The sequence below is a fragment of the Cricetulus griseus genome, chromosome 3 (assembly GCF_003668045.3).
Source record: "Cricetulus griseus strain 17A/GY chromosome 3, alternate assembly CriGri-PICRH-1.0, whole genome shotgun sequence".
In the NCBI taxonomy this organism is placed as follows: domain Eukaryota; kingdom Metazoa; phylum Chordata; class Mammalia; order Rodentia; family Cricetidae; genus Cricetulus; species Cricetulus griseus.
Genome location: NC_048596.1, coordinates 130,131,608 through 130,157,233, shown reverse-complemented (window position 1 = coordinate 130,157,233; position 25,626 = coordinate 130,131,608). Strand labels below are relative to the sequence as shown.

At 45.0% G+C, this 25,626-nt stretch overlaps 1 protein-coding gene across 1 annotated transcript in view; it reads left to right on the top strand.

Moving 5' to 3' along the window:
* Adamts17 (ADAM metallopeptidase with thrombospondin type 1 motif 17) overlaps positions 1–25,626 on the top strand; it is a 307,289-nt gene that overhangs the window by 226,241 nt on the left and 55,422 nt on the right. The window contains exons 16-19 of the mRNA XM_027408107.2: positions 5,979–6,059; positions 14,206–14,363; positions 18,742–18,901; positions 21,727–21,862. Of these exons, the coding sequence (XP_027263908.1) occupies positions 5,979–6,059; positions 14,206–14,363; positions 18,742–18,901; positions 21,727–21,862 (535 nt within the window). The remainder of the gene's footprint in view (positions 1–5,978; positions 6,060–14,205; positions 14,364–18,741; positions 18,902–21,726; positions 21,863–25,626) is intronic.

Sequence of the window (25,626 nt, the reverse complement as noted above, 5' to 3'; positions counted from 1 at the left end):
TTCTGAAAACATTTTAATCACTTTGACCCTGAATAGTTTTTATCTTTGACACTTCACTATTGTGTATGCCCAGAATCCAATAATTCTCCAAATTCCCCAGAAGGAACAAATTTCTCTAAGAAATATCTGAGGTATAAAAATCTAGTGCAATCTCAAAATGGGTGTATTGGAAATGGGTGGGAAAATGGTTTTGGTGGTGGTGGTGTTGATGCTGATGGTTTTAATTGTAGCCTTTTTTTTTTTTTTTTTTTTTTAGAAAGGAGGCATTCTTAGAGGAAACCAATTAGCTTCCAGATTTTCCTCCTACTCCAACCCTAGGCTACTACTGATCTAATTTTTTTTTTCAAATTTAAAGCAAACTTTAATTAAATACTGGCCAGATGGATAGACTCTGGCCAGGTCCATTCCCTGTTCCCAGGAAATGGCCCTGATCTAATTTTGCATTGATATATTTGCATGCTCTGAACATTTCATAACTACTGTCATGGACAGGTGGTGTGACTTCTTTTACTTAGCATAGTGTTTTCAAAGTTTGTCTTTGTCGCAACATAGAGCAACATTTGCTCTTTTCTTGTCAAATACTACTGCATTTTTTTGGCTAGACCACATTTACAGTCCATTCATCAGGTTTGGGTTTTTGTTTTGGTTGTGTTGTTGTTTCTGTTTTGGCTACTTTGTGTGCAAGTTTTATGCAAACAAATGTTTTCATTTCCTTTGTGTGTGATATGTTCCTAGGGATAGAAGTGGGTCACAGAAAAATTCTGTGCTTCACTTTTTGGGAAACCACCAAACTTTTCCAAAGTGGTTGAGATGCCTTGCATCCTAACTCCGTGGATTCGGGTTCCACTCTGTCCGGTTGCTCACCAGCGCTCCCGATGCTGCCCTTTGCTGCAGCAGTTGTAGTGCGGGTGATGTGGTATCTCATCTTCCTCTCAATCTGCACTTCCTTATGACACATGGCATATTTTCATAGCGTATATAAAGGCCATGTCTGTATTGTTTTTTCAAGAAATGCCTATTGAAACCTTTGCCTGTTTTAAGCTGGGATGTTTGTTTTCTTGTTGAATTGTGTTATCTATATATTCTGAATGCAGATTCTTGATGAGATAAATGACTAGCAACTATTTCACCCCAGCATTGTGAATTGCATTTTCACACTGTCCATGATGGAGAAGGGACAAGCTTTGAAACTTTGATAGAATCCAAGACTGGTCTTTCCTTTTGTTAAACTGCTGCCAGGTCCTGGGGCACAGAGATTTATTTCTGTTTTGTCTTCAGAGTTTTGTAGCTTTACCTCTTATATTTGGGTCTGTAGTCTACTTTTAGTTAGTTGGGTTTGGTTGGAGGGTATAGTCAGAGACAGAGGATAGCCAATTATCCATCACTGTTTATTGAAGACTGTTCTTTCCTCCATTGAATATTCTTGGCATCTTTGCTTTAAATAAGCAACAAATGGTTTATTTCTGGACTCTCGGTCATATTCCATTGATAGAATTATCTATCCTCATGCCAATACCACATTGTTCTGATTAGTGTAGTTAACCAAAATGTTTGGAAATCACAAAGTGTGAGTTTTCCTATTTCATTTGAAATATTGTTTTGACTATTGTGAATCCCTTGCATTTCCATATGAATCTTAAGATCAATTTGTCATGTTTGGCAAAAACAAATCTTTGGGGTATTTTGATAGTTATTACCTTAAATCTACAGATGATTTGGTATCTTCCCTTGCTGTGGATGTGGCACTGGCCTGCTTGCCTAGGGTGCACAAGATCCTAGAAGATGTCCCAACCCACCCCCCAAAGAAATCCTTCTGATCCATGAACATGGGGCATCTTTTAATTACTTATATCTTCCTTAATATGTCTCAACAATGTGTTGTAGCTTTCAGTGTAGTAGACTTACAGATCTTGCCTTAAATTTATTACAAAATATTTTATTGTTTTGGGGTAGTATTTAAACCATTTCTCAACTGTTCCTTCCTAAGACAGCTGATTTTTATAGTTGGTCCTGCATCTTCCAACTCACTGAACCTCTTCTAATAGTTACCTTAGTTTATTCTTAAGATTTGCTATGCATATGATATTAGCTTCTGCAAATGGACACAATCTTACCCTTTTTGCTCCTACCTCTTTGACTTCCATGTATTTATATGTTTACTTGTTTATTTTTGCCTAATTGCCTAAGATCCTCCAATACACTGTTGAATGGAAAAGGCAAGCATGATATGCTTTTTAAAATCCCTGATTCTAAGTGGGAAAATCATTCAGTATTTTGAAATTAGTTATGCTGTGAGGTGTTTTATAGGTAACCTTTATCTGGATGAGGATATTCCCTTCCTACTTGTAGCTGAATTTGCCAAATATTGTCTTCATTTCTACTGAGATAATCATGTAGATTTTATCTCTTATTAATGTGGATGATTACCTTGCATTCTTGACATAAGCTATATTGCATCATAGTCTACAATGCCTTTTAGATGTTGCCTAACTGGGTTTGCTGATACCTTGCTGAAGTTTATGTATTTATCCATGACATAGCACTGTCTCTAATGCTATTTTATACCAGTATAAGTTCCCATCACCAAGGAAATAGTTACATCAACTGTTTAACAATGTCAACAAAAACATGAGGCAGGACTGTATACAACAATGTGTATGATCTTTCAGACAGATCATGTTTTTAAAATAGCTAATATTTATTAAAATGTTGCAGTATAATACAATATTGAGTTATAATGCTATGTGTGAGAACATAGATAAGTAACCATATATCAAACTGATGAAGGTGTTTCTAATAAGAGATAAATGGGATAAAGTGCACTTTAAGATTCAACTGTTCATAAAAGTACTAGTCTATTTATCTTATGTATTTTATGTAAACTTAAAAATTAGAAATTGTTTCATTGTAAAAGTGACTTCACTGGTATGTGTAAACCCATGTTCTAACAAATTACTCTATAAGCCAGGGGAAATTCCTGTCCCTTCCCTCACTGCCTTGTCCCTCAGAACCTCACAGACCTGTCTACACAAGTAGCTGATGCCATTAGAACAGTGTCACTCACTCACACACACACACACACACACACACACACACACACACTTGGTCATATATAATATATATATATATATATATATATATATATATATATGACCAAGTAACTTTATAGAGAAGCAGCACGGGCCCTGTGTCGGTGCAATGGTTAACCTTCACTGTCCACTTGCTTGGATCAAGAACTGCTTAGGAAATAAGTAGATCACAATAAGTGATCACCAGGGCTCCTACCTGATATCTGGATCAATTGCTTCATAGAGTCATAATATGATGGCACTAATTGGAGGTACTGAAAGAAAGAAGGACCCCTGAGTGTGTCCTTGTGGCTGTATCTTTTTTGCTTTATTGGCTTTGGGGTACAAGGTCATACTATGTAGCCTTGGCCGGCCTGGAACTCACTATGTAGACCAGCCTATCTTTGAACTCATAGATATCTACCTGCCTCTGCCCCCTGAGTATGGCATTAAAAGTGTGTGCCACCATATCCATCCTGGACCTGTATCTTTTCCCTGGCCTACTATGGTTATATTATTTACAATATATGTTATCTATAAAATACTTTAATTCCATGTAAATAACCCTACTTCACATACTGAAATACAGAATATTATATCTATTTCTGTTGTAATTAGCAAAAAAATAGAGATGGATAACATTTAGCATTCATAAGACTCTTTTACATTGAAAAAGATATTTACCTGTGAGAACAGGTTGCTGTCATTTGTGAAGCCAGGAAATTCCTTTTTTATCCTAGAGATTGAATAGCTTGTGTCATGAAGAGACAGTGAAGTTAATCCTTTGCTTTTGTGTATCTATTGAAATCATAGTGTTGTTTTTCTCCCCAACAATACAAAATCTCAGAGCAATCAGAGTATTCACACTCTCTATGGTTTAGACCAGTGGTTTTCAACCTTCCTAATGCTGCAAACCTTTAATACAGTTCATAAAATTATTTTTATTGCTACTTCATACTGTAATTTTGCTACTGCTTTGAATCCTAATGTAAATATTTTGAAGAGAGGGGGTTGCCAAAGAGGTCACAATCCACAGGTTGAAAACTACTGGTTTAGATGATGTGTGGATCTGTCCCTTGCAAAACAATGTTCTTGTTACTTCATATACATGGTGCTTGCTTAACTTTACATGGATATTTGTGCAGCATGTGACTTTATTTTAAATTCTCCTTGTACCTTGCATCAGATTAAAAGAGAAGAGAGTGTGTGTGTGTGTGTGTGTGTGTGTGTGTCTTTAAATGCACTAAGATATGTTGTAATAACTGATAAAACATTGAAACTTTTTTAGTGTGATGTGGTATAAGTCAATTTTAGTTTATAGGTTGACTAGGTTACTTCAATTATTGAGCACTATTTATATTGAAAGGACATAAGTTGTGTGAGGAAATTAGTATGCTAATAACCTCTCCAGATATTTTCAAGCCTTCATGTAGCTGTACCTAGAAATCTGTAAATGTGTTTTTATACGCAAGTCCCTTTGCTGTTTCGATGATCATATTTGGGACACACAGCGTCCTCACAGAGGCTGAGGTAAAGGCAGACCCCAGTCTCAAGCCTAAACACAGGTGTAAATGATTACCAGTCTGTACTCCAGAATCCCAAAACTACATTGGGCCACTTACTGAAAGAGTGTCCCCAGTAAACTTGACATTCCCTGACTTGCTCCCTGACAGCCACCAGGCATTTCCACCCTGAATGGTTACTAACTACCCCCTTCCATCACCATGAGCAGACAATGTGCACAGCTCCTACTCTATGTGGAAATAACCAAGGAAGCAGAAAAAAGTATGTGCCATGACAGTCACAGAAATCATCACCAGGGCAGTGGAGGCAGGTGGTGGTGCACAGCAAGAGACAGTGATGGCTTTGTTGAAGGATGGATGTCTTTGCTTTTTGTTATGAACCTGTGTACATTCAGAGGAAAGTTAAACTGCGACAGAGCATGAAGGAACCAGCAGATGCATGGGGGCAGAGTATGACTTATATGTGTCCATGTTGATTCCAGGCAGCCATAACAAAGTACCGCTGGCTGGGTGGCAGAAACAATAGAATTGTGGTTCTTATCTTAGGTTGGAGACGGGAAGTCTGAGACGAAGGTGTAAGCTGGGTTGACCTTGTCTCTGCTGGCTTTTGGTGGTGGGCATTCGGGTGCTCTTTAGCGTATAGAAGCAGCATTCTAGTCTCCACCTTCATGTTCTCAAGACAATTGCCTGTGCCATGCCTGTGTGCAAATCCCTCCTTCTTCAGAGGTATTTCAGGGTGGTGAGATAGCTCTGCAGATAAGAGTACTTGCCACCAAGCTTGATGAGCTGAGTTTGATCCCTAGAACCTATGTGGTGGAAACAGAGAACTGACATTCCTAAGTCTCCCCTGATATCCACACATGCAGTGTGACACAGGTACCCCTGCTGCACACATACAATAAACAAATAAGACAATCTAATTTTAATAAAAGGGTGTCCTGTCATATTGTATTAAGGGCCTCCTGACTCCAATAGGATGTCATATTGGCTAAATACATGTGCAACCCTCCTATTTCGAAGTGACATCACACTCTAACATACACAAACACCTAACTATATAGGGTTGTATTACATCCTCACTTGTGTCCATTGCCCTCTGTAGAGGGACTGGGTTCCAGAATTTAAAAATACATGTTCAAGAGAGGGATTGCAACTCAACATAGAGTACATACCAATGGAACCTTCTAGAAACCAAATGGCCGAGAAATGGTGGGCTTAGAAGGAAGAACTCCATGTGAGTTGGTATTTGATTTCTCAAGCTGTGTCAGCCTGCAGTCTCTGAACTCACCACAGGGGGCATTGTTGGGCAGTTTAGATGGGGGTTTCTGTAGGGGCTTCTGATCCAGGTCTGAGGTGTGCTTCAGTTATATGTCATCTGTCGCCACAGGTTATATCGAAGCTGCTGTCATTCCAGCCGGAGCTCGGAGGATCCGTGTGGTAGAAGACAAGCCCGCTCACAGTTTCCTGGGTAAAACAGAACTCATTCTCTCAAAGTTGCTGCTCTAATGGTAGCTCTGCTTCTTGATCTTTCTCACACTGCTGTATAGATGCACACTCCCTATATACCTTCTCCCAGGTAAACCCTGGTGTTATACCATGCTTTCATTGTAATAACAGGAATCCAAGGTATGTTTGGGGCAGGTGGGTAGGATAGAGTCAGAACCATCACTTTTCAACAGGATGGAGAATGAGAATGTGGAAGAATCCATGAGGTATTGGGGAGCTATGTTCCCCAAAATTGCTCTTGGAGAGCCCAGTGCAGTGAGCCCAGGTAGGGTAGGCCCATGGCCCACCCATCAGCAAGCCCCTGAAGGCCCTCTGGAGATGCCTCTTACTGAGCGAAGAGCAATGGTCCTAACCTGAATGGAAACACAGAGCAGTAACTGGCTTTCACTAAGCTCTGGGTACCTAACTTCACAGTAACCAACTCCGCTGAGCACATACACCTACGTATCTCTATAGGGTTGGAGTCCATCCTGACTGGTACTCATTGCCCCTGTAGAGGGACTGATTGACTGAGCCCTCCTCCCCAAAGCTAAAGGAGGATGTCTGAATGACTCCAGTCTTGCCATTGACCCCCAGCGAAGATCAGCCTGGTCCTAATGTGTGCTGCTTCTGTAGGCTTCAGGAAGAAATGCTCCTTAGGGCTTCAAGGGCTGCTTTGCTCTTGGTTCACTGGGATAGAAATTCTGTCACCCATATCTTTTAGTCAGTCTAAACCTCATGGTCCTTGTTTGGGTTACATTTCCAGCTAGACTCAGCTCGGGGGTGGGGGTATAATCTCTCAGTATTTTGGATAAATCAAAATTGCCAGTGAAACCTTTTAATTTGAAATTTTAACACTGACAGAAAGAAATTATGTCTTAGACAACATCTGTACCTTTTAAGATAATACAAAATTATCTGTGCCACCAGGCGTTGGTGGCACATGCCTTTAATCCCAGCACTGGGAGGCAGAGGCAGGTGGATCTCTGTGAGTTCAAGGCCAGCCTGGTCTCCAGAGGGAGTGCCAGGATAGGCTCCAAAGCCACAGAGAAACCCTGTCTCGGAAAAAAAAAAAAGTATCTGTGCCTTTCTTAGACATGGTCACAACCTGAGTTAACGCTAATGAGACAGACACAAAATGAATCTCTAGCAAATCCATGTCAATCAAGACCATGGTGCTATCATGTAGAGCCTTAGATAATGACAGTGGTGCCATTATAGAGCCTTCAGTGACAGTGCTGTAGTTGCTGAAGAGGAGGAGGTACACTGCACGTCTGGCTCTGGAAGAAGCCCATGTCCCAGCCAGTTCTAATATACTCCATGCCAGCAGTCTCACCACACAGGACAATGCTTATGAGCACTAAAATGGGCTGTGTGCTGCTTCAGGCAACTTTCCCAGAGTGGTAGCCTTTTCATAAATTCCCAGATATTCCACTCCTTTCTGTTCAGCTGAGAAAACCAGGTCAGCTTCCTCAGTGCTGGCATCAGAAATCTTGTCACTTAGTGTCACCCCCAAATTTACCTTTCCCAACTGGTGCTCCAGTGATGTATCATTTTGCCAGGGAACCATATTTCAATTCTCAAGGCAGGCCCTGAGGTTCCACAAGGGACCATAGTCCACTTTCACCCTTTTCTTACAAAATTATGAACCCAGTGATCCAAGAGGTGGCCCAGCTCTGAGTGCTCCACGTCACTTCTTCCATAAAGTATCGACAGGTGCTCAGCAGGTAAAGACCTGGAGCTCCCAAGATGCCCCAGCACCCACCCTGCCTGGCCTATCCCCACTTGTCTGAATGAAATGATAAGGCTTACTCCATTTTCTGTCGAGTCTAAACGTGGCAGAGGATGATATCATAATCAATAAGTCCTCAATGTCTAATCCCTAGAATATAAAGGAACTCTTTACTGGAACCCATATCAGGGTCAAGGGGAAAAAAGTAAACCCTAGTGGATGCTGCTGGGGGCAGAGGGCTCGCTGTCTCGGTTGTTCCTGTCAGCTCTACTGTGAAAGTCCAGAGGCCACCTATACAAAGGAGAGTAGTAATGTCCATGTTTGTGGTTCTCAGTCACTGGACAGTACTGTGCTTTACAGACTTGACCCCTACACCCCAAAATACCACAGAGTATTGTTCTGCTAGATTCACAGATAGCATGCAGAAGTCCCCGGAGACCTACGTGCATGCCCAGTCCCTCACTCCATCCAAATCAGTCTGGAGCCCCTCAGAATTGCAGTGGAGTCCAAACTAGGACCTGAGGATGACTGATGGAGATGACATTTTATTGTGTGCACTGCAGAGAAGCTAATCTGTATCACAAGAAGATTGATTTAAATGTCTGAATGACTTGGCTCCCAGAAGCAGTGCTGTGCCTCCATGGGAGCTTGGAGCCAGCCTTGGTCCCCTTATCTTACCCGCAAATTTATAATCCCAGTATTCCAGGCCCTGGCACATGGACAGGAACAAGTCTGAAGGTGGTCCACGTTCACTCGTTATGTTTCTAGCATCAGCTCCAACAGGCCGTGTTTCCACTCATGGCTGGGAGCTTTGGAAGTCAACCCAGTGTAATTCTGAATTACTCTCACATTTGCTGGGAGCAGTTCCTAAAGAATTTCACCCCCGCCTACCTTCAGCCCACGCTGGCTGGCTTTCTGCTCAAAACCACCTGGAACAGGAAATGCCTCCACAGTTTGTATCCATGGCTAAGAACAGAGCTGGCTTAATTCCTAGTGGAAATAAAAAAAAAAAAGAAAGAAAAGAAAAGAAAAGTTGACACGGTGCCAGGAATAGAAGTGGGTTGACTGTGGGTCAGGTCTTCCAGTTGACTTGGGTATGGGGAGAACTCAAAGAACCCTCTGGCCTTCTGCACCCCTCTGAGCCAGGAAGAACAAGTAGGCAGGGGGAGAGCCTGCCTCTGCAAGGCCACTCTGACAAGGAATGTCCCTCCTTGCTCCATGGAACACTAACTGTCTTCTCTTACAGTGCCTAAAATTCCCAAGATGGTGGGAAAATACCCACCTAGAGAAGGGTCTGAGCTGAAAATGATTGGATGTTCAGCTTGTGACTTTATGGTATTCTGGGCCGTGCAGAGATCTTGTTCTGCCGTAGTGATCAAAATAAAAGGTGCATCTGTCCCCATCGTACCCTGCAAAAGATCTGTCCAACAGTTGAAATCATAGAAGCAAAGCCCGCACAGTGTGCACCCTTGTCTTTGGATTGTGGTTTAAAACATGCAGCCCCTAGCCCTGGCAGAAGCAGCTAGAGGACTCTCCTCAACAAACCGGAACCTCGGACCTTTCAGATGAAATCACACTACTGGGGGAATCCCACTCCCTCTGTTGCGAACTGTTGTTTGCCTGTAAATCTGAGCATGTATGATCACTTGGATCACCTTGTTGGCTCTTCTGTAGTCCCCATATCCTAGTGTTGGCTGCAGGCTGATTTGATCTTGACATGCTCATAAAGAAGGTGTGCTGTATACACCCACCTCAGGAGAGCTCCTGGGCAGAACAGCAACCATTTTCCACAGACCCTGCTCAGGGCCACTCACAGAAGGGAGGAGAGCAGCTCCTGCTACAACCTAAGGGGACAAGAGGTGACAGCCCCATCAAGTCACAGAAGCACTAAACTATACACAGAAGCCACCTGTTCACTCTCAAAAATGATCTTGATGCTCCAATAGACCCCAAGACTAAAGTGTCACCCTTTTGAAAGGCATGCAAAGTGCTAAATTTGTTTTTTTTTAGTCTCTGTATAGAACAGAAGAACTTAGAAATCTTGTGTCTTGCTTGATAACTTCCACCTGAGTCAAAAGGGTGAGAAGCTATCCCCATGCCTCTAGCAGCTCCTGTTTCAAATTCTGCCTGCACTGAGAAATCACAGCAGAAAATATGTACACCCCTGTTCTGAGGACCCTGTTCAGATGAGCAGAGGGCTCTGCAGTCAGGGCCTCCATGGGCTTCACTTCTGTCCTCCCCATCAGTGGCTGCTTCTACCATGGCTTCCTTGGGACTCAGCATAACCTTCCCCCAACCCAACGTATGTCTTTTATCTAGATGTCCTCCTCAACCCTTTTCCAGCCCTTCCCTCCCAGATGTTGGACTCTGGGCATGGACCAGGGAGACTTTGAGTTCACAGTTCATTAAGTCACCTGAAACGTCTTACAAAGGTATACACACAAAGCTGACGGGAAGAGCCACCGGTACAGGAGGTTACTGCAGGACAGGAACAGTGGCCCAGGAGCATGTGCTCAGCCTGCCGCATCTCCAGACTGTGAAGCTTATATTTGTAAAGAGCTGAGGTAACTCTGAGGAAAGCATAGAGTAGTTTTTTTTTTCCTCTGTCTGTTCTGCCCTTGCCATGACTAGTGATTTTACAGAGTGGCCTCCTAAGACACAGAAGACAAACAAATCCAGTCCCCAGTCACTGAGCTTCTGGGCTTCAGCTTCAGGTGCTGCTGAATCTAAGAGTTTCCATTGATGAGACAGGAAGCAGTGTCTGCATATGACTCCTGTCCTCTCTTGGGAGCTCTTCCCATGTAGTGACAGATCAGGTTTATGTCTTTGGACAATGCCTAAGAAGAAAAGTATTTCTCTCTAAGGTGAAAGGTAACCAAAGCCCAGAACTGAACATAGTCCCACATGACTAGAGGGAAAATACATTCTCAAAGAAGCTGGCTCCAGGTCTACCACACACTCCTAGAAGTTTCTTTTTTACCTGGCTGCAACAGGTAAACTTATATAGTCTTTATTCCAGGAAGCTGTCTCCAGTTGCCTGTGTCACTCCCACTTACACACCCAAGTACCCCAATATGCCTCTTTCATGGAGCAGATGAAGCTGTGTCATTTCACTCTGTTTGTCTGTCTGTCCTCCAAACTATGAGTTCTCTGAGAACAGTAGCACTCTGTCCTAAGCCCCTTGCCAGAAAACTCAGAATATGGGGAGAGACTGGCAGAGGTACCCCTGCTGTTCCACAGGCATCCTCAACTTTTTCTTTGTTAGAGGACTATAGGCCATCATTGTTGTTGTTCTGGAACTTCCCACCAGCCCACAGTAATTCCTCCAATCAAGAATATATGAGCATGTGCAAGAAATGACTTCCCAAGCCTCCAGTGAAGCTGAAAGACAACAAATTCCTCTATCACCTTCACCTAAGATGATATGCCAAGTGTGTAAGGCTCAGTCTATTGAGCCCGGGTCTCATTACTACAACTTTATAGCTGAGTGTCTTGGGGCAAGTTCCTCAACCTCCCTGTTCTTCCATCTTTTTCATCTAACATGTGAGGAAAATAATTCCAAGAGTCCTTGGGAAGATTAATGGTAAGATCATGTGAAGGGGTGTTCCCTAAATAGTGGTTTACAAGAGCTGATGTTGGAAGAGAAAAAGGGGAGGGACTGTGCTATCACCTCCTTCTCAGTAGCCAGAAAGTCTCCAGCAAAATAGATCTGTTCCAGGTAACAGAGTTCCCCCTGGTCCCTCCCTGGAGTCTGGGATCCCTTCAATTCTATATGCAGCCTCCCTGGGATATGTTCCTCACAGTACATCACCATGTTGGACAGTACCCTGCCTGTTCTCCTGGGCAGCTACATAGTTGAAATGCCCCAAGCCTGCTCCCCCACTGCATTTGCTGGGACTGGAACATCACACAGACCAGGGAGCCAAGGCTGGACTTGCCCTGTATCCTATAGCTGCCTGTCTGAGCAGACTTCACCCTCAGGCTTCTGACCCAGCATGGCTGACAGATTCAGCTTCCAGGGGCCCCTTTGAGTCTCCATATCCAAAATTGGTGGTCAGTGGGTTGTTTAGTTGCTAGTTTCAGCAGGCAGATAATAGGACATGGAAGGGTCTCTGAAATCATTGACTGCAAACTGGCGCCACAAAGTGACATGGAGAAGTCAGGGGTGTTAGGACTCCAGTTGCGGACCAGAGTGTGTGAGAGTTTCATTTTACAGAATGACCTTAAGACCTACTGTCACCTTGAGTCATCTGCCACCTACTAAGTGCTAGAGTGGATCCTAGTTTGCTGCTGCTGTTTGTTTGTTTTTCATGCAATGGTTTTCTCTAAGTAGCAACAATGACAACAAAAGCAAAGGGCATCAGAACTCTACTGCAGAGGGTTCTCCTAAGCAAGGTCATGTGACCCCAGCCTGTACTGTGGGAGGGGGCAGTGCATGGACACCCTTACCCCCCATAAGCTTTGCATCAGAGGTGTGAGTAAGAGAGTGTGGTGCTTTGATTGCCCAGTGTTTAGCCCTTACCTCTCCTTAGCCGCTAAGTGTTGTCACCACATCTATGAGTAGCTGAGTACATAACAGACTAGCAGCACTTCCTAAAGGAATATCCACTTTCCCAATGTGGGAGTGCCAGATCCTTGGGGGATACTGGAGTTACATTGCCCTTCCAAGGGCCCAGGGAGCTAACAGTAAAATGGATGGATGCTTACATTTTTCTTCATGGCTAAAGAATGCTCCATTTTGTGTACGTACTCTCCATATTCTTTATCTATTCATCTATCAACCGGTATCTAGGCTGAGTCCGTGCTCTACGTGCAGTGAGCATGGCTGTAGCGTATCTCTGCTCAGTGCTGATTTCATTTCCTGTGTATATTAACCAGAAGTGGTGAAGCCAGATCCTGTGATGGGTCTGTGCTTTTCCTGTGAATTTTCCATAAGAGCCAGAGAAATGTACATTCCCAGCCACACCATGCATGATTTTCTCCTTGTCCTTGCCATCATGTGCTAATTCTTGTTTTATTCATGAGCACATGCTGACAAGGGTGAGATGGTGTACATCTCCCTCATGACTTGTGAGAGTAAGGAGTTTGGTTGGAGGGATTGTTTTATTTGGTTTGGAGTTTGATTTGGTTTGAGTAATTTTTAACACTTGTAAGCTATTTGCATTTCATTTTAAAATAAGTATCAGGCTGGGCAGAGTGGTTGACACCTAAAGCAAAGAATTGCAGTGAATTTAAGGCTTTCCTGGGCTATAGTGTAAAACCCTGTCTCAAATGGGGGAGGGAGCTAGAGAGAGAGCGCAGCACAGGGGTTAAAGTACTTACTCCTTTTGTAGAGGACCCTGGTTCAATTCCTAGATTCCACACAGTGGCTCACAACTGACTCTGACTCCATTCCTGGCAATCAGATGCTCTCTTCTGATCTCTGCAGGTACTACCTCCATGCGATGCACAGGAGCTTACACAGAAACATACACATGCATGCATATAAATAGAAAATAAGAAGTAAATAAAGCTTGTTTAAGGTGCTGGGGATGTAACTCGATTGGTGCAGTGCTTGCCTGGCACACAGGAAGCCCTGGGTTCAATCCCCAGCACTGTATAAACGGGGTATGACAATATGCACCTGTAACCTCAGCACTAGGGAGGTAGAATCGGGAAGAGCAGAAGTTCAAGGTCTCAGCTACATAGGGATTTTGAGCAGAACTGGGCTAGAGAAGGTGTTGGTCACTTGGCCATCTTTGGTCTGTCCTTGGCAACAAAGAGGGTGGAACTGTAGGAGATTGTGTGATATGCAGACACAGAAAGACAAGCCCTGTGTGTTCTCTTTCAAATGTAGAATAGTGATTGTCAATATGTGTAGTATACATATAGTCAGCTCTCACACTGAACCCCAAATAGTACAACTAATACTTGTCAATATTTTTTAAATCTTAAATGAACGAATGGGTTTTACCAAAGCTCCAAGACATGTTTTGTGGCCTTGACTATACCAAGGCAGAACTCTTTCTTTCATCAGGTAGGAAGCCATTTCCTGCCATTGGTTTGAACTGGATCCTGGCACCTCCAGCCTCCAGCCTCTCCCCCAGTCTCATTACTGGAACTGGTACTGAGATAGACAGCTGTGTTGGAAGATGTGCCATCAGCTCTTTCTCCTGGGAACCAGAGAAATTTGCTTTCTGTGAACCAGCCTGCTATCCTTGGTGCCAGAGTACAATCCTCTCACTGCAGGCTCCTGCCTGCCCTCATAGCAGCCTCAGACTCAGACAGGACACAGACACACACACAGACACACACACAGACACACACACACACACACACACACACACACACACACACACACACCCTCCGAGGACAAGCTAAATGGCACTGATTTTCCGATGTTCATCTTCCTTTCTAGCTCTCAAAGACTCCAGTAAAAGATCCATCAACAGTGACTGGAAGATAGAGCTCCCTGGAGAGTTCCAGATTGCAGGTACGACCGTCCGCTATGTGAGAAGAGGCCTGTGGGAGAAGTTTTCAGCCAAGGGACCCACCACAGTGCCACTGCATCTGATGGTAAGCGCTGGGCATATGCTTACACTGACATCTCAGGAGGTTTATTAGTCTTGTTCCCAGGACCTGGGTGGAAGGGGATGTCTCTGGTTCCTAGGAGTTTGCAAGAATCCCTGCTACTGAGGACTTTCTCTCTTTACCATTACTTTCATTTGTTCATTTATTTGTGTATACGCATATGTGTGATGTGTTTATGATGTGTGCATGCGGTGAATGAACATGTTCTTGAGGGTATGCAACTGTGCATTCCAGCACACATTTGTGCACATATGTATAAATGCAACATCAACAGCCAGTGTCTTTCCTTGGTTGCTGTCAACATTTATGCTTTGAGACAGGGTCTCTAACACAACCTGAAGCTCATTGATTTGGCTAGGCTAGCTGGCTAGTAAACTTCATCAATTCCCTTATCTCTGCCCACACCTACAGTTCTGGGATTGCACACTCATGATGTCATGCCTGGCTTTTTTCATGGGTTCTGAGGATCCAAACTCAGCTCCTTGTGTTTCTGTGGCATGCATTATTACTGACTGCAGCATGCACATAACTGAATGAATCATGCACGTTACTGACTGCAGCATGCATGTTACTGACTGGAGCATGCACATTACTGACTGAAGCATGCATGTTACTGACTGAAGCATGTACATTACTGGCTGCAGCATGCAAATTGCTGACTGCAGCATGCACATCACTGACTGCAGAATGCACATTGCTGACTGCAGCATGCACATTACTGACTGCAGCATGCATGTTATTGACTGGAGCATGCATGTTACTGACTGCAGCATGGCATGCTACTGACTGCAGCATGTACATAACTGAATGAATCATGCACGTTACTGACTGCAGCATGTATGTTACTGACCGGAGCATGCACATTACTGACTGAAGCATGCATGTTACTGACTGCAGCATGCACATTACTGGCTGGAACATGCACATTGCTGACTGCAGCATACATGTTGCTGACTGAACTGTCTCCCCAGCCCTTCACCTCTCTCTCGGTCCCATTCCTTTCACTTTGGGGTTCCTCCCCAGAATCTCCTCTTGGATCCTCACCAGCAGAGTAACTAGCTTTTTCAAAAGGAGATGCTTCCAGAAAGGTATTAATCAGTCACATGGGTGGCAGCCAGGGACAGCTGGTACCATTAAATCAACAGTCATTGTCTTACTTTAGGGTTTCCATTGTGGCGATAAAACACCATGATAGAAAAGCAGCTTGGGGAGGAAGGGGGTTGCTTGGCCACATATCCAGAGTTACAGACCACTGAGGGAAGCCATGGCAGGAATCAAACCAGGTGGGAACCATGATGCAGGAACTGAAGCAGTGACCATGGAGGAGTACTGCTTCATGGCTTGCTTCTCATGGCTTGCTCAGGCATGGCACCCAGGAAGACCTGCCCAGTGGTGGCCCCAACCACACTGGACTGGGTCCTCCCACATCAATCACTAATTAAGAAAATGGCTTACAGCCCCATCTTATGGAGACATTCCCTCAATTGAGATTCCCTCCTCTCAAATGGAGACATTCCCTCAATTGAGATTCCCTCCTCTCAAGTTGACATGAAACTAGCCAGCAGAGCTGTGCTCACAATCTGTTTGGGTCAGATGGCAGCATGCATGGAGCTAGCCCATAACTGAGAAGCACCTTCTGGAAGTGACTGTGGATGCAATGTATGGTACCACTCAGACTGGCCAGATTCTGCTTACACCCAGCGTTAGGGAATCCGGAAAGAATCAGATCCCGTCTTCTATTTACTCTCCATGTGGCTTTAGGAAACTTGTATACTCAGCTAGCCAGGATGCCAGTGTTATCTCTTAATGCCTGGGAACTCTATGATTGCCACTTAAACATGGGCTCGGTATCAAAGGCCTCCAGGGCATCATGCCAGGGCTGCCTTCTCAGGGTCTGCAAGATCTCATGGACTATGTATGACAACACCCCATTATGGATCATTTTGTGAGGGTGCTAGAGATTGAACACAGGCCTTGTGTATGCCAGGTGAGAGGCTTGTTGATTCTGACCTCATGAAGGTCAGGGTTTGTGGCATTCTGTGCATGTGTTGTGAGAGCACACATTGTCCAAAGTGCCTGCCAGTCTCCAAAGTTCTTCCCCCCATTTATTTGTGCCACTGGAGATGAGCTAACATTCAGAAGATTCTCTGGCCACCACCTACTGTGGGTGTTGAGTGTGGCCTGATGAGGGTGCTGACCCCATTGTAGACTCTGCTGAGCTGAAAGCCAGCCAGCTTCCACGTGGACCATAAACTGTCTGGGAATCTGCCAATGATTCCACTGGAGATCATTTCTGCAAGTAGATCTTTGGGACCCAGGGACCTGTCACAGAGCCATTTTCCCAGGATGAGATGTTTCCCAGTCAAAGCCTTTGAAATAATGCCCCCACACACACAACTATTCTGAGTTCAAAGCAAATATTCAGAGGGGCACAAAGAGGGAGCTGGAGACAAAATAAGGGCCATGAAGAAACATGAGCCATTAGTGCAGGACTTTGCCCTCTCTAACAAACACTGGAGTGTGCATAGGGCCTTTCTTCACCAAAAGCTCTTATAAACTGATTGGTCTATGAGGACCATAACTGAACTCAGAGGAAGTACCTCACAACCAGCTGGACTTTCAGCCCTGATTTAATATTTAATTGCTTTCACGTCAAGGTTCCCTTGCCTCAGCATAGAAAGCCATGGTCCCTAAACTGGGGTGTGTACATTACTTTCACAATGAGAGGTGCTTATGGAGTCTTAGAGGTCATCATTTGAAACCAACTAGACACATACAGTAAGCATAGATGGCTATGAAAAAAATCTCTTGTAAAGACTAATCACATAGTTTTGTTTTGTATTTTGGGATGGGGGGGCAGTATCTTGTTGTTTTGTTTCATTTTGTTTTCTAGCAGGAAGCATTTCTCCAAGTACATGGCTGCAGATCTATTAGCTGGGGAAACTAATATGTATCAGGTCTACCTCTAGAGCCCCTACCCCATCCTTCAGTGCAGCCTTGTAGGCCCAGGAAGCCTTGGGACAATTCCCTTCTGTTAGAGTCTAGGCAGGTGGGCTGTGCACTCTGCCACTATCCCCAGGGACACTCACTGGTCTACAGCTAGGTCCATCTCCCACAGAAAAGCTTGACATCATGATGCATATCTACCTATCTACATAATCTCTAAAGCCAATTGGGCACCTGGTGGTCTTACCAGGCTTGTCATGTTTTGCCCCAGGCAAAGCCTAGACTCTTCCATTCTAAGCCCTCACTAGGATTTCAGATGCATGGTCCCCAAGCTGCAGCATGGCTCCCACAGGTGAAGCTCAGTCACCTCTCTGCACCGCCATCTACCCTTAGTGTTCAACCATGAATCATGCATCTGCCTTCCAACAGGCATGGTGATCATTCAAGCTCCATGGTGGTACCAAGGTGCAGACAGCCTCAGCATCCTTCACATAGGTTCCCCCAGGTCCCTCTGCCATAGGCTGTGTCTCTCCTTCTCTTGACCCGACTTACCCCTGAGTATGCAAACTGTGGTGTAACAATGACAGGTGATGAAAGGCACCAGCTGGAGGGCAGACTTGTCTTGGTTAGTGTGTCTATTGGTATGAAAAGCACCATGACCAAAAGCAGCTTGGGAAGGAAAGGGTTTATTTCATCTTGCACTTCCAAGTCTGTCACTGAGGGAACTCAAGCAAGTCAGGAACCAGGAGGCAGGAACTGAAACAGAAGCCATGGAGGAAGGCTGCTTACTGGCTTGCTCCTCATGGCTTGCTTATCATACCTTCTCATCTCTCACCCAGAGATGGCACCACCCATAATAAGCCAGGCCCACCCACAACAGTCATCAATCAAGAAAATGGTGCCAAAGGCTTGCAGATGGGCGAATCTGATGTGGGCATTTCCCCTATTGATGTTTTTTCCCTCTTTCCAAATGACTCCAGGTTGGGTCAAGTTGATATAAACTAGGCAGCCCCAAGCTTATAGTCAAAGAAATGACTCTCAGATCTCTCTAGGAAGAAGCAATGTGTTTGTGTCTCTCTCATCTGTGAGCACAACCTTATGCTCACAGATGAGCATAAGTTGGTAGGATGTGGATCTGCTGTACGATGTAGAAAAATGCCACAAACAACCTGCGGTTTACCACCCCAGATCCCTCCTATAAACAGGTCCTTTGTAGATTAGAAAAGAGCAGAACTCACTGATGATAGTGTGTTCACCCTATCTACCACCCAAGGCCCCAAGGAACCTGAGGTTGAGACAGACACCTCTTTAACCTGCTTTTATCTTCAGAAGAGAGCTGGCTAGTAGGGAAGCAGTCACAGCAGTCTGTGGGTACTCACTCCATCTCAACAAGGTCTTCCTTTTCTCCTGGCTCCAGGTGCTGTTATTTCACGACCAGAACTATGGCATTCACTATGAATATACCATACCCGTAAACCAGAGCACTGAAAATCAGAGTGAGCCCACCAAGCCCCAGGACGCCCTCTTTCTCTGGACCCACAGTGGCTGGGAAGGGTGCAGCGTGCAGTGTGGAGGAGGTACGGTGGGGGTGGGAGAGGTGAGGGTGCAACTGAAGAAATACTGAATTCAGGGCCCTCTGTGCCAGTCCACTCAGTGTGGAAAGAGAATTTGTAGTTCCATGGGAACCTAAGCCCTGAAAAATCTCAACAGAGCATGTGGCCAGGCCATCACAGCTCCTGAAGATTGGTGGGCCCACACTGCTCCTTGGCCTGGAGTTTAACCCTAGCAGTAGATATTTGCCAGTCATGTGAGTATGTGGTAGATATGAAAACAAAAATGGTCCTTAGATAATTGAAATAGACCTCCATTTTGGTGGAATGGCACCAGATGAAGACCTCACCCATCCCCAAGTGCTCTGTCCTCATTGCCATGGTCGCCCTCTCCAGGGTGCAAAAGAAAAGAGTCCTCTGGGTCGGACAGAGCACACCTCGAGTGAGCTCTGACTCTGCATCTCTGTCTGCCCAGCCTTAGCAGATAACCTGCCCCCTCTGTGCACACCTGCATTTCACCTCTAACCTGTGATGATTGCCCCACCCTCTAGCTGTAGAGCCTGCATGTGAGCCAAAGGGACTGTCACATTGCAAAGACCTACATTAGCGAAGGTGCTGTGTCTGCTAGTAGGGCATTAAGAAGAAGCACTGGTGATAAAGAATTCCCCAGTCATACCAGCGACTGTCATTCAACTCAGCCGGTCACTAAAACACACACCAAATTAGGAGAGGGCTTGTTGGGAAGAAGGCTTCAGCAAGGGGTGGGGACCAGAGAAAGTAACAGGGGTGGAGATGACCAAAATTCAATATATACCCATGAGAAACCATCAACGAACAAAAGAAAGAAATGAAAGTTTTAACATAGAGCAGCAGGAAAACTGCACTCAAGAAAGTAAAGAAGCTGCTGGTGGGACTGCTCCATGGTATGGGAAGGTTTTATTGTAGATAAGAGAGAGAGTATCTAGAGGCATCTGGAAGAGTCCAGAGCAGAGAGAAAGAAGTAGACTGGGAATGGTCAGGGGGAGAGGGGGGGCATGGGAGAGAGAGAGAAGAGGAGGAGGAGAGGGAGGAGGAGGAGGAGGAGAGAGGAGGAAGAAGAAGAAAAAGAAGAGAGCATAGCAAGAGCTAGTAACAGAATAAGAAACAGTAAGTTCAAGTAAGAAGTAAGACTGACCTCTGGGTCAGTGCCATTTGTTACTCCAATAAGGCCCTCAGGAGGGACATGGGGATGACACAGAGGATGGTGGGTAAGACAGTTGAGACAGAGGATTGATGAGGACTCTCAATACCTACCCAGCCAGCAGGTTGGCAAGCTAGAACCCAGGTGCGACCCCACCCACCCCTGCTCTGAAGCGGCTTGAGTGCTAAGATGATGTCATCACATATGCAGCCTGTGTTGCATTGTATAACACTTAGGGACTCATCCCATTGTTCAGGGGAGATCAGAGCCATGGTGTGATCAAGCCCTTCACTTCCCTCCTATGTATCTCAGCTCACTGCTCACACCTAATGTTTCTGCAGACTGTGACTATTGGCACAACTTCCAGATGCCATTATCAGCCCTACCAGAAAACACCTTTTCCAGACCTCTTGTCCTGTGGCTTTCAGCTGTCCCTTGGGCTGGTGGCTTCCTGCCCTCCCACTTTAGGGGCTCATGCCTGGGTCTCTAACTGTGGTTAGACATTCCTCTGGGCCAACCTACTGTAGACAAAGCCCAGCCGGAGGAGCCATGGCAGGCTGTGCTCCACTGGGAACTCTGAACTGCCACAGCCACAGATGCCTTGGTGCAGTCCCTTTGTGGCACCAGTGACTTCCAGCTCCTGTCTAGTCTGCTTCTGCATTCCGTAGCTCTCTGCTTTCATATTTACATGTGACTACATTTGTGAGCCTAAGACAGTGGCTTAAGTCTCCTCGTTTTTTTAGTCATCCCTGCATGACAAATTCCGAAAACAACAGATCTTACAGAGAAACCTAGGCCTGAATAGTTGCACTTGACTCCCTGTTCATCCTTTATGGTCACCTTTCTCAAGCCATACCTATAACACTAATACAGTTACATGAGGTGTCAGCACTCTCACATCCTAGAGCAATGGGGTGAAGCAAGCTGGCCCACTTGGGGAAACTGAGATATAGAAGTGTGGTAGCCAACTGTTGACGCTATGGTCACAGTGACACTGATAGTGACAAAGCCAAGAGGCACCCAGACAGCCTGTTCCAGAGGCCACCCTCCTCATGACCGTCCCTCAGCTTCCCTGACAAAGTTGTAGCCATCAGATTGAGAGCTCATAGGGACACTCAAAGAAAGGTTAATGGGTTTGCAAAGCTGCCCAACAGCACCTGACGCTGAGGCGTTGGCACCACTGTGCTAAGTGAACACTGTGGAGTGAAGCAAGCCTGCATGTCTGTCACAGCAGCCACCTTACTCCTCTCGAGAAGAAAGCCTGTAACAAAGTGAGGACCATGCTCTCAGTGAAAGCTGATATACAGGTGTGACTGGGACCAAATCTCCACAGACCTTAAATCTCACACATGCAGATCAAAAGATTAGCAATTTCTGAAAGCCCCAAAGCAAAGCATTGGTTTTAGCAACTCCCAAGCTATCCAAGGACACAGCTGACATGAGGATCCTGCTGCTTTCTCAGATTGTTCTCAAATATTACCCTACTCCAAACAGCTCTGTTATGACTTAAACACCCCATCCCTTAGAGAACAGCTCCGCCCTCTTTGACAACTTGTGATATGGCTCACTCACTGATGGGTAGTTACACCCAAATACCCTCCATAAGCATGAATGAATGGCTTTCCAGTAATGGGCCTCCATAACTTCTCAGTTCCCGTGATTTGGCTTCCAGGAGAACGAAGAACCATTGTATCATGCACACGGATTGTTAACAAGACCACAACCCTGGTGAATGACAGTGACTGTCCCCAAGCAAGCCGCCCTGAACCCCAAGTCCGAAGGTGCAACTCTCACCCATGCCAGTCCAGGTAAGTCGCTGTATTCTGTGGCTTGGACCACCAGTGTGTTGGATAGCACCCCCTCTAAAGAGGGGATGGCAATACACAGTTAACACCACAGAACCAGCCTATGCCATATTCTGGTGGTGTGGCTAGTGATTTATTTAATTTTTTTTTTTTTGCTTGCTCAAAGTATTTGTGTTGCTTGACGACAGGGACACATTCTGAGAAGTGCCTATTTAGACAATATAATGTTTACTATACAAGTAGGCTAACTGCATAGGTGTGTTATAGTTTATTGTTCCTAGGATATGAACAAAAGAGAACATTAAGCATAAAAATGATACAGTCAGTAGACATGGAATGGGTTGGCTGGTGCTGTTCTAACACAAACTTCTCTACAGTGAACAATACTTTTAAAAAGGAGTACATTCTAAAATAACAATAGCAATTGTAGCACAGTAAGTACCTGGACCGGTAACTTATTATCACTTGTTATCATTGTCAGTAGTGTGTACGGTAACTTATTATCACTTGTTATCATTGTCAGTAGTGTGTACTGTGGTATGTATTGGGGCTGGGAGATGGATCAGTGGGTAGAGTGAAATCATAAGGACCTGAGTTTGGGTCCTTAGCACCCCTGTAAGAGAAGGGAACATTTGTGTATGTCTGTAACCCCAGACCTAGAGGAGTGTGTGCAAACAGGCAGATAACCAAGGCTTACTGAAACCAATCTAGCCAGTTGGTGAACTCTAGACACACCAAGAAACACTCTCAAAATAAAATACAATAAGGTGATAGGGGGAGACACCCAACAATGACCTCTGACCCCCTCATGAGCATGCATAGGCAAGTTTACCATATTCATATCCCAGCCCTCTCCAAGAATAATAAATGTAACAGTACAGTTGGTTTGTTTCCACGGGTGTTGCCATAAGCATGGTGTGTTACACTGTGACATGGTGGAGGTGATGGAAATCTTTCAACTCCATTGTAATCGGATGGCACCACTGCTGTATCCATGTTAACGACTGAAGTATGATGACACAGTGCTGTCTGAATGTCTGTCTTCTAAACCAGAACACTATGGAAATATCCTGTCCTAGCTGGAAGGCAGCTTACTGGTCGTGATTGACGTCTCACAGAGAAAATGTGGCCATGGGCTCACACTTTTGAATGGTGCCCATTGGCTCCCCTAAATCTCTTGTCTTGGAGGAAGAAGAAATAAGTGCTAGAATTTTAGTGTCTAAGAATAAGGGTCTGCAGAGGCTAGTACCCGTGGTTGACCCGTCTCTGTGAGCATCTGTTGTTGTGTGGAAGCCATCTGTACTTCTCTGCCAGACCCAGCTGAAACATGAAATGGCCATGCTGCCCGTGTGCTCTGGCATAAAATCTGCAGTTCTTGACTGTGGTGAGCTGTGCAGTGTGTCCATCAGTTCCATGTGTTCTGTTCTACATGTTTCTTTCTAGTTGTGCTGGACAGAAACATGGTACCCAGCGACTCCGATGCATTGCACACTGTTGCCCCTCTGCCTCCCTTTCTGCCCCAAGTTGAGCAACTGGTTTTTGCTTTGTGACCCTGCCCATCATGTCAAGGCGTATTCACCTTTGCTAATTAGGCGTGGCTTTTTGATGTGTGGAGTCTCTGGGGTCTTTTATGATCTTCGTGTGCCCCTGTCCTAATTCAGGAGTCTCACAATGTGTTTGGCTTTTGTGCCAATCCCCTTTGCTTACACTTTTTCTAATTTTTAAGTGTGTGTGTGTGTGTGTGTGTGTGTGTGTGTGTGTGTGTGTGTGTGTGTGTGTGTGAACATGCCTGCTGCATGTGTGCACACATACTCCGTGGCACATGTGTGGAGGTCAAAGGGCATCTCTTAGACATTGATGATCTCCTCACCAAATGTGCCCTGAGTATCTAACTCAGGTTGTCAGGGTTGGCCGAAGCACCCTTATTTGCTGAGCTATCATAGCATTGTCACAGCCTTTTGTTAATCTCTCATCATGTGCTTAAGAGAAGATGGGAAGGAGCAGCAAGCAGGTGATGTTCCTTATGTTGCTTTTTCGAGCTCCTTCAAAATTAAGAATGAAAGTCCACTTTCATGCTAAAGGCTTCAAGGGAGGGCTCGCTCATTCAGAAAGTCTGCATGGCGGTTAGTTTCAAATATCAACTTGCCACAACCTAGAATTACTAAAAAAAGATCTTCAATTGAGAAATTACTTAAATCAGCTTGGCCTGTCGGCTTGTCTGGGGGTGGGGGAGCATTGTCCTGATTGTTAATGGAGATGGGAAGACCCACCTTAGATGTCATGGACTGGATACTGAACTATAAAAGAATGGGAAAAACTCGGAGAGGCCAGGCAGCTTGGAAATAGTCATCTCTCACTGCAGTTGACTGAGGGTGTGAGGTGACTAGCTGCTTGAGTTCCTAGAGGCCTGCAATTGTAAGGCACAGTAACTCCCCTAGTTGTGTATTTTGAGGATTGGCAGCCATACTTCAAGCCCATCCTCCAGTCCCTCTTTCGGCTATGAGGCCAAAGAAGGAAGATTTAACAACTGTAAAAACTCAGTGACCATGCGAGCTTGGTCCTACCTCAACTTGGTATGCCAGGCTTTGTTGATTCCCCATGGGAGGCCTTACCTTTTCTGAGGAGTGGATGGGGGAGGGGGGTAGAATGGAGATGAGGGGAGGGGAGGAGAGGAGGGAGGAAAAACCATGGTTGATATATAAAATGAATAAAAAATTTAAAATAAAAAAGACAAATGTAAAAGTAAAAACAAAAGCGCGCGCGCGCGCACGCGCGCGCGGGGGGTGGGGGGAGACCTCAATGATGAGATGGTGGAGTTCTCTCTTCCTGAAACCAAGAATGGTCTGCCCCTGGAAGAATGAGCCAAGAATGGGGTGTAGAACTCATTCATGACACAGAGACGTCAGGATAGACTCAAGGGAATTTTACAAAGAAGCCCTAGGGATGCCTTCACAAATTGTATTTTCTGATCAGTGTTTACAAACTATACTTTAACATCTAAAAGTTTTAGATTATGTGCAGAAAACAAATAAAATAACATTTCCTCAGTCAGTACCCCTTCCCCCACAGCAGGCCTGAGGCACCCCTGTGGAACACTAAGGAATATCGATTAAATGCTGCCAATTAAAGGGTTTACATCCTTAATAATGGAGCTGCAGATAATGACAGGGAACTCCAGAGAAAATACAGAAGCAACTATTTGAAAGCCAGAACACAGACAGAAATTGCAATGGAGGATATGAGCAGAAGACCATTTGTCACTACATGGACACTGCAATAGTTACCTTTGATTGCTGTGGCAAACAAAGTATCTGACAGGAACAGCTTCAATGAGCACAGATTGCTTGTGGCTCATGACCTCTGAGGGTTTGCAGGAGCTGTAGCTGGTGTAGGTGTTGCAGCAATGCTCATAGCGGTGGCTCTAGTGTGTAGTAACGTTGCCTGTGGGCCTATACAGAACAGGTCGAGTGCTGGAACCAGGGACCAGGCTGTGGCCTTCAAAGTCCTTCCCCACAGTAACTCACTTCTACCAGCTAAGCTTCAGCTACCAAAGTTCCGTAGCCTCCCATGGTAGCACCACCAGCTAGGGGGCAAGCATTCAAAACGTGAACTTAGGAGCAAGATTTCAGATTCAGACCTTAACAGAGGCTCAGCTAGAACTGCAATGGACTGCAGCTGAGCTCACATGCGTGCTCAGGGTGACCATAGCAGCTGAAAATTGAGAAGGTAAAAGGTGCAGAAAGGAGGGAGATTCCACAGATATACTT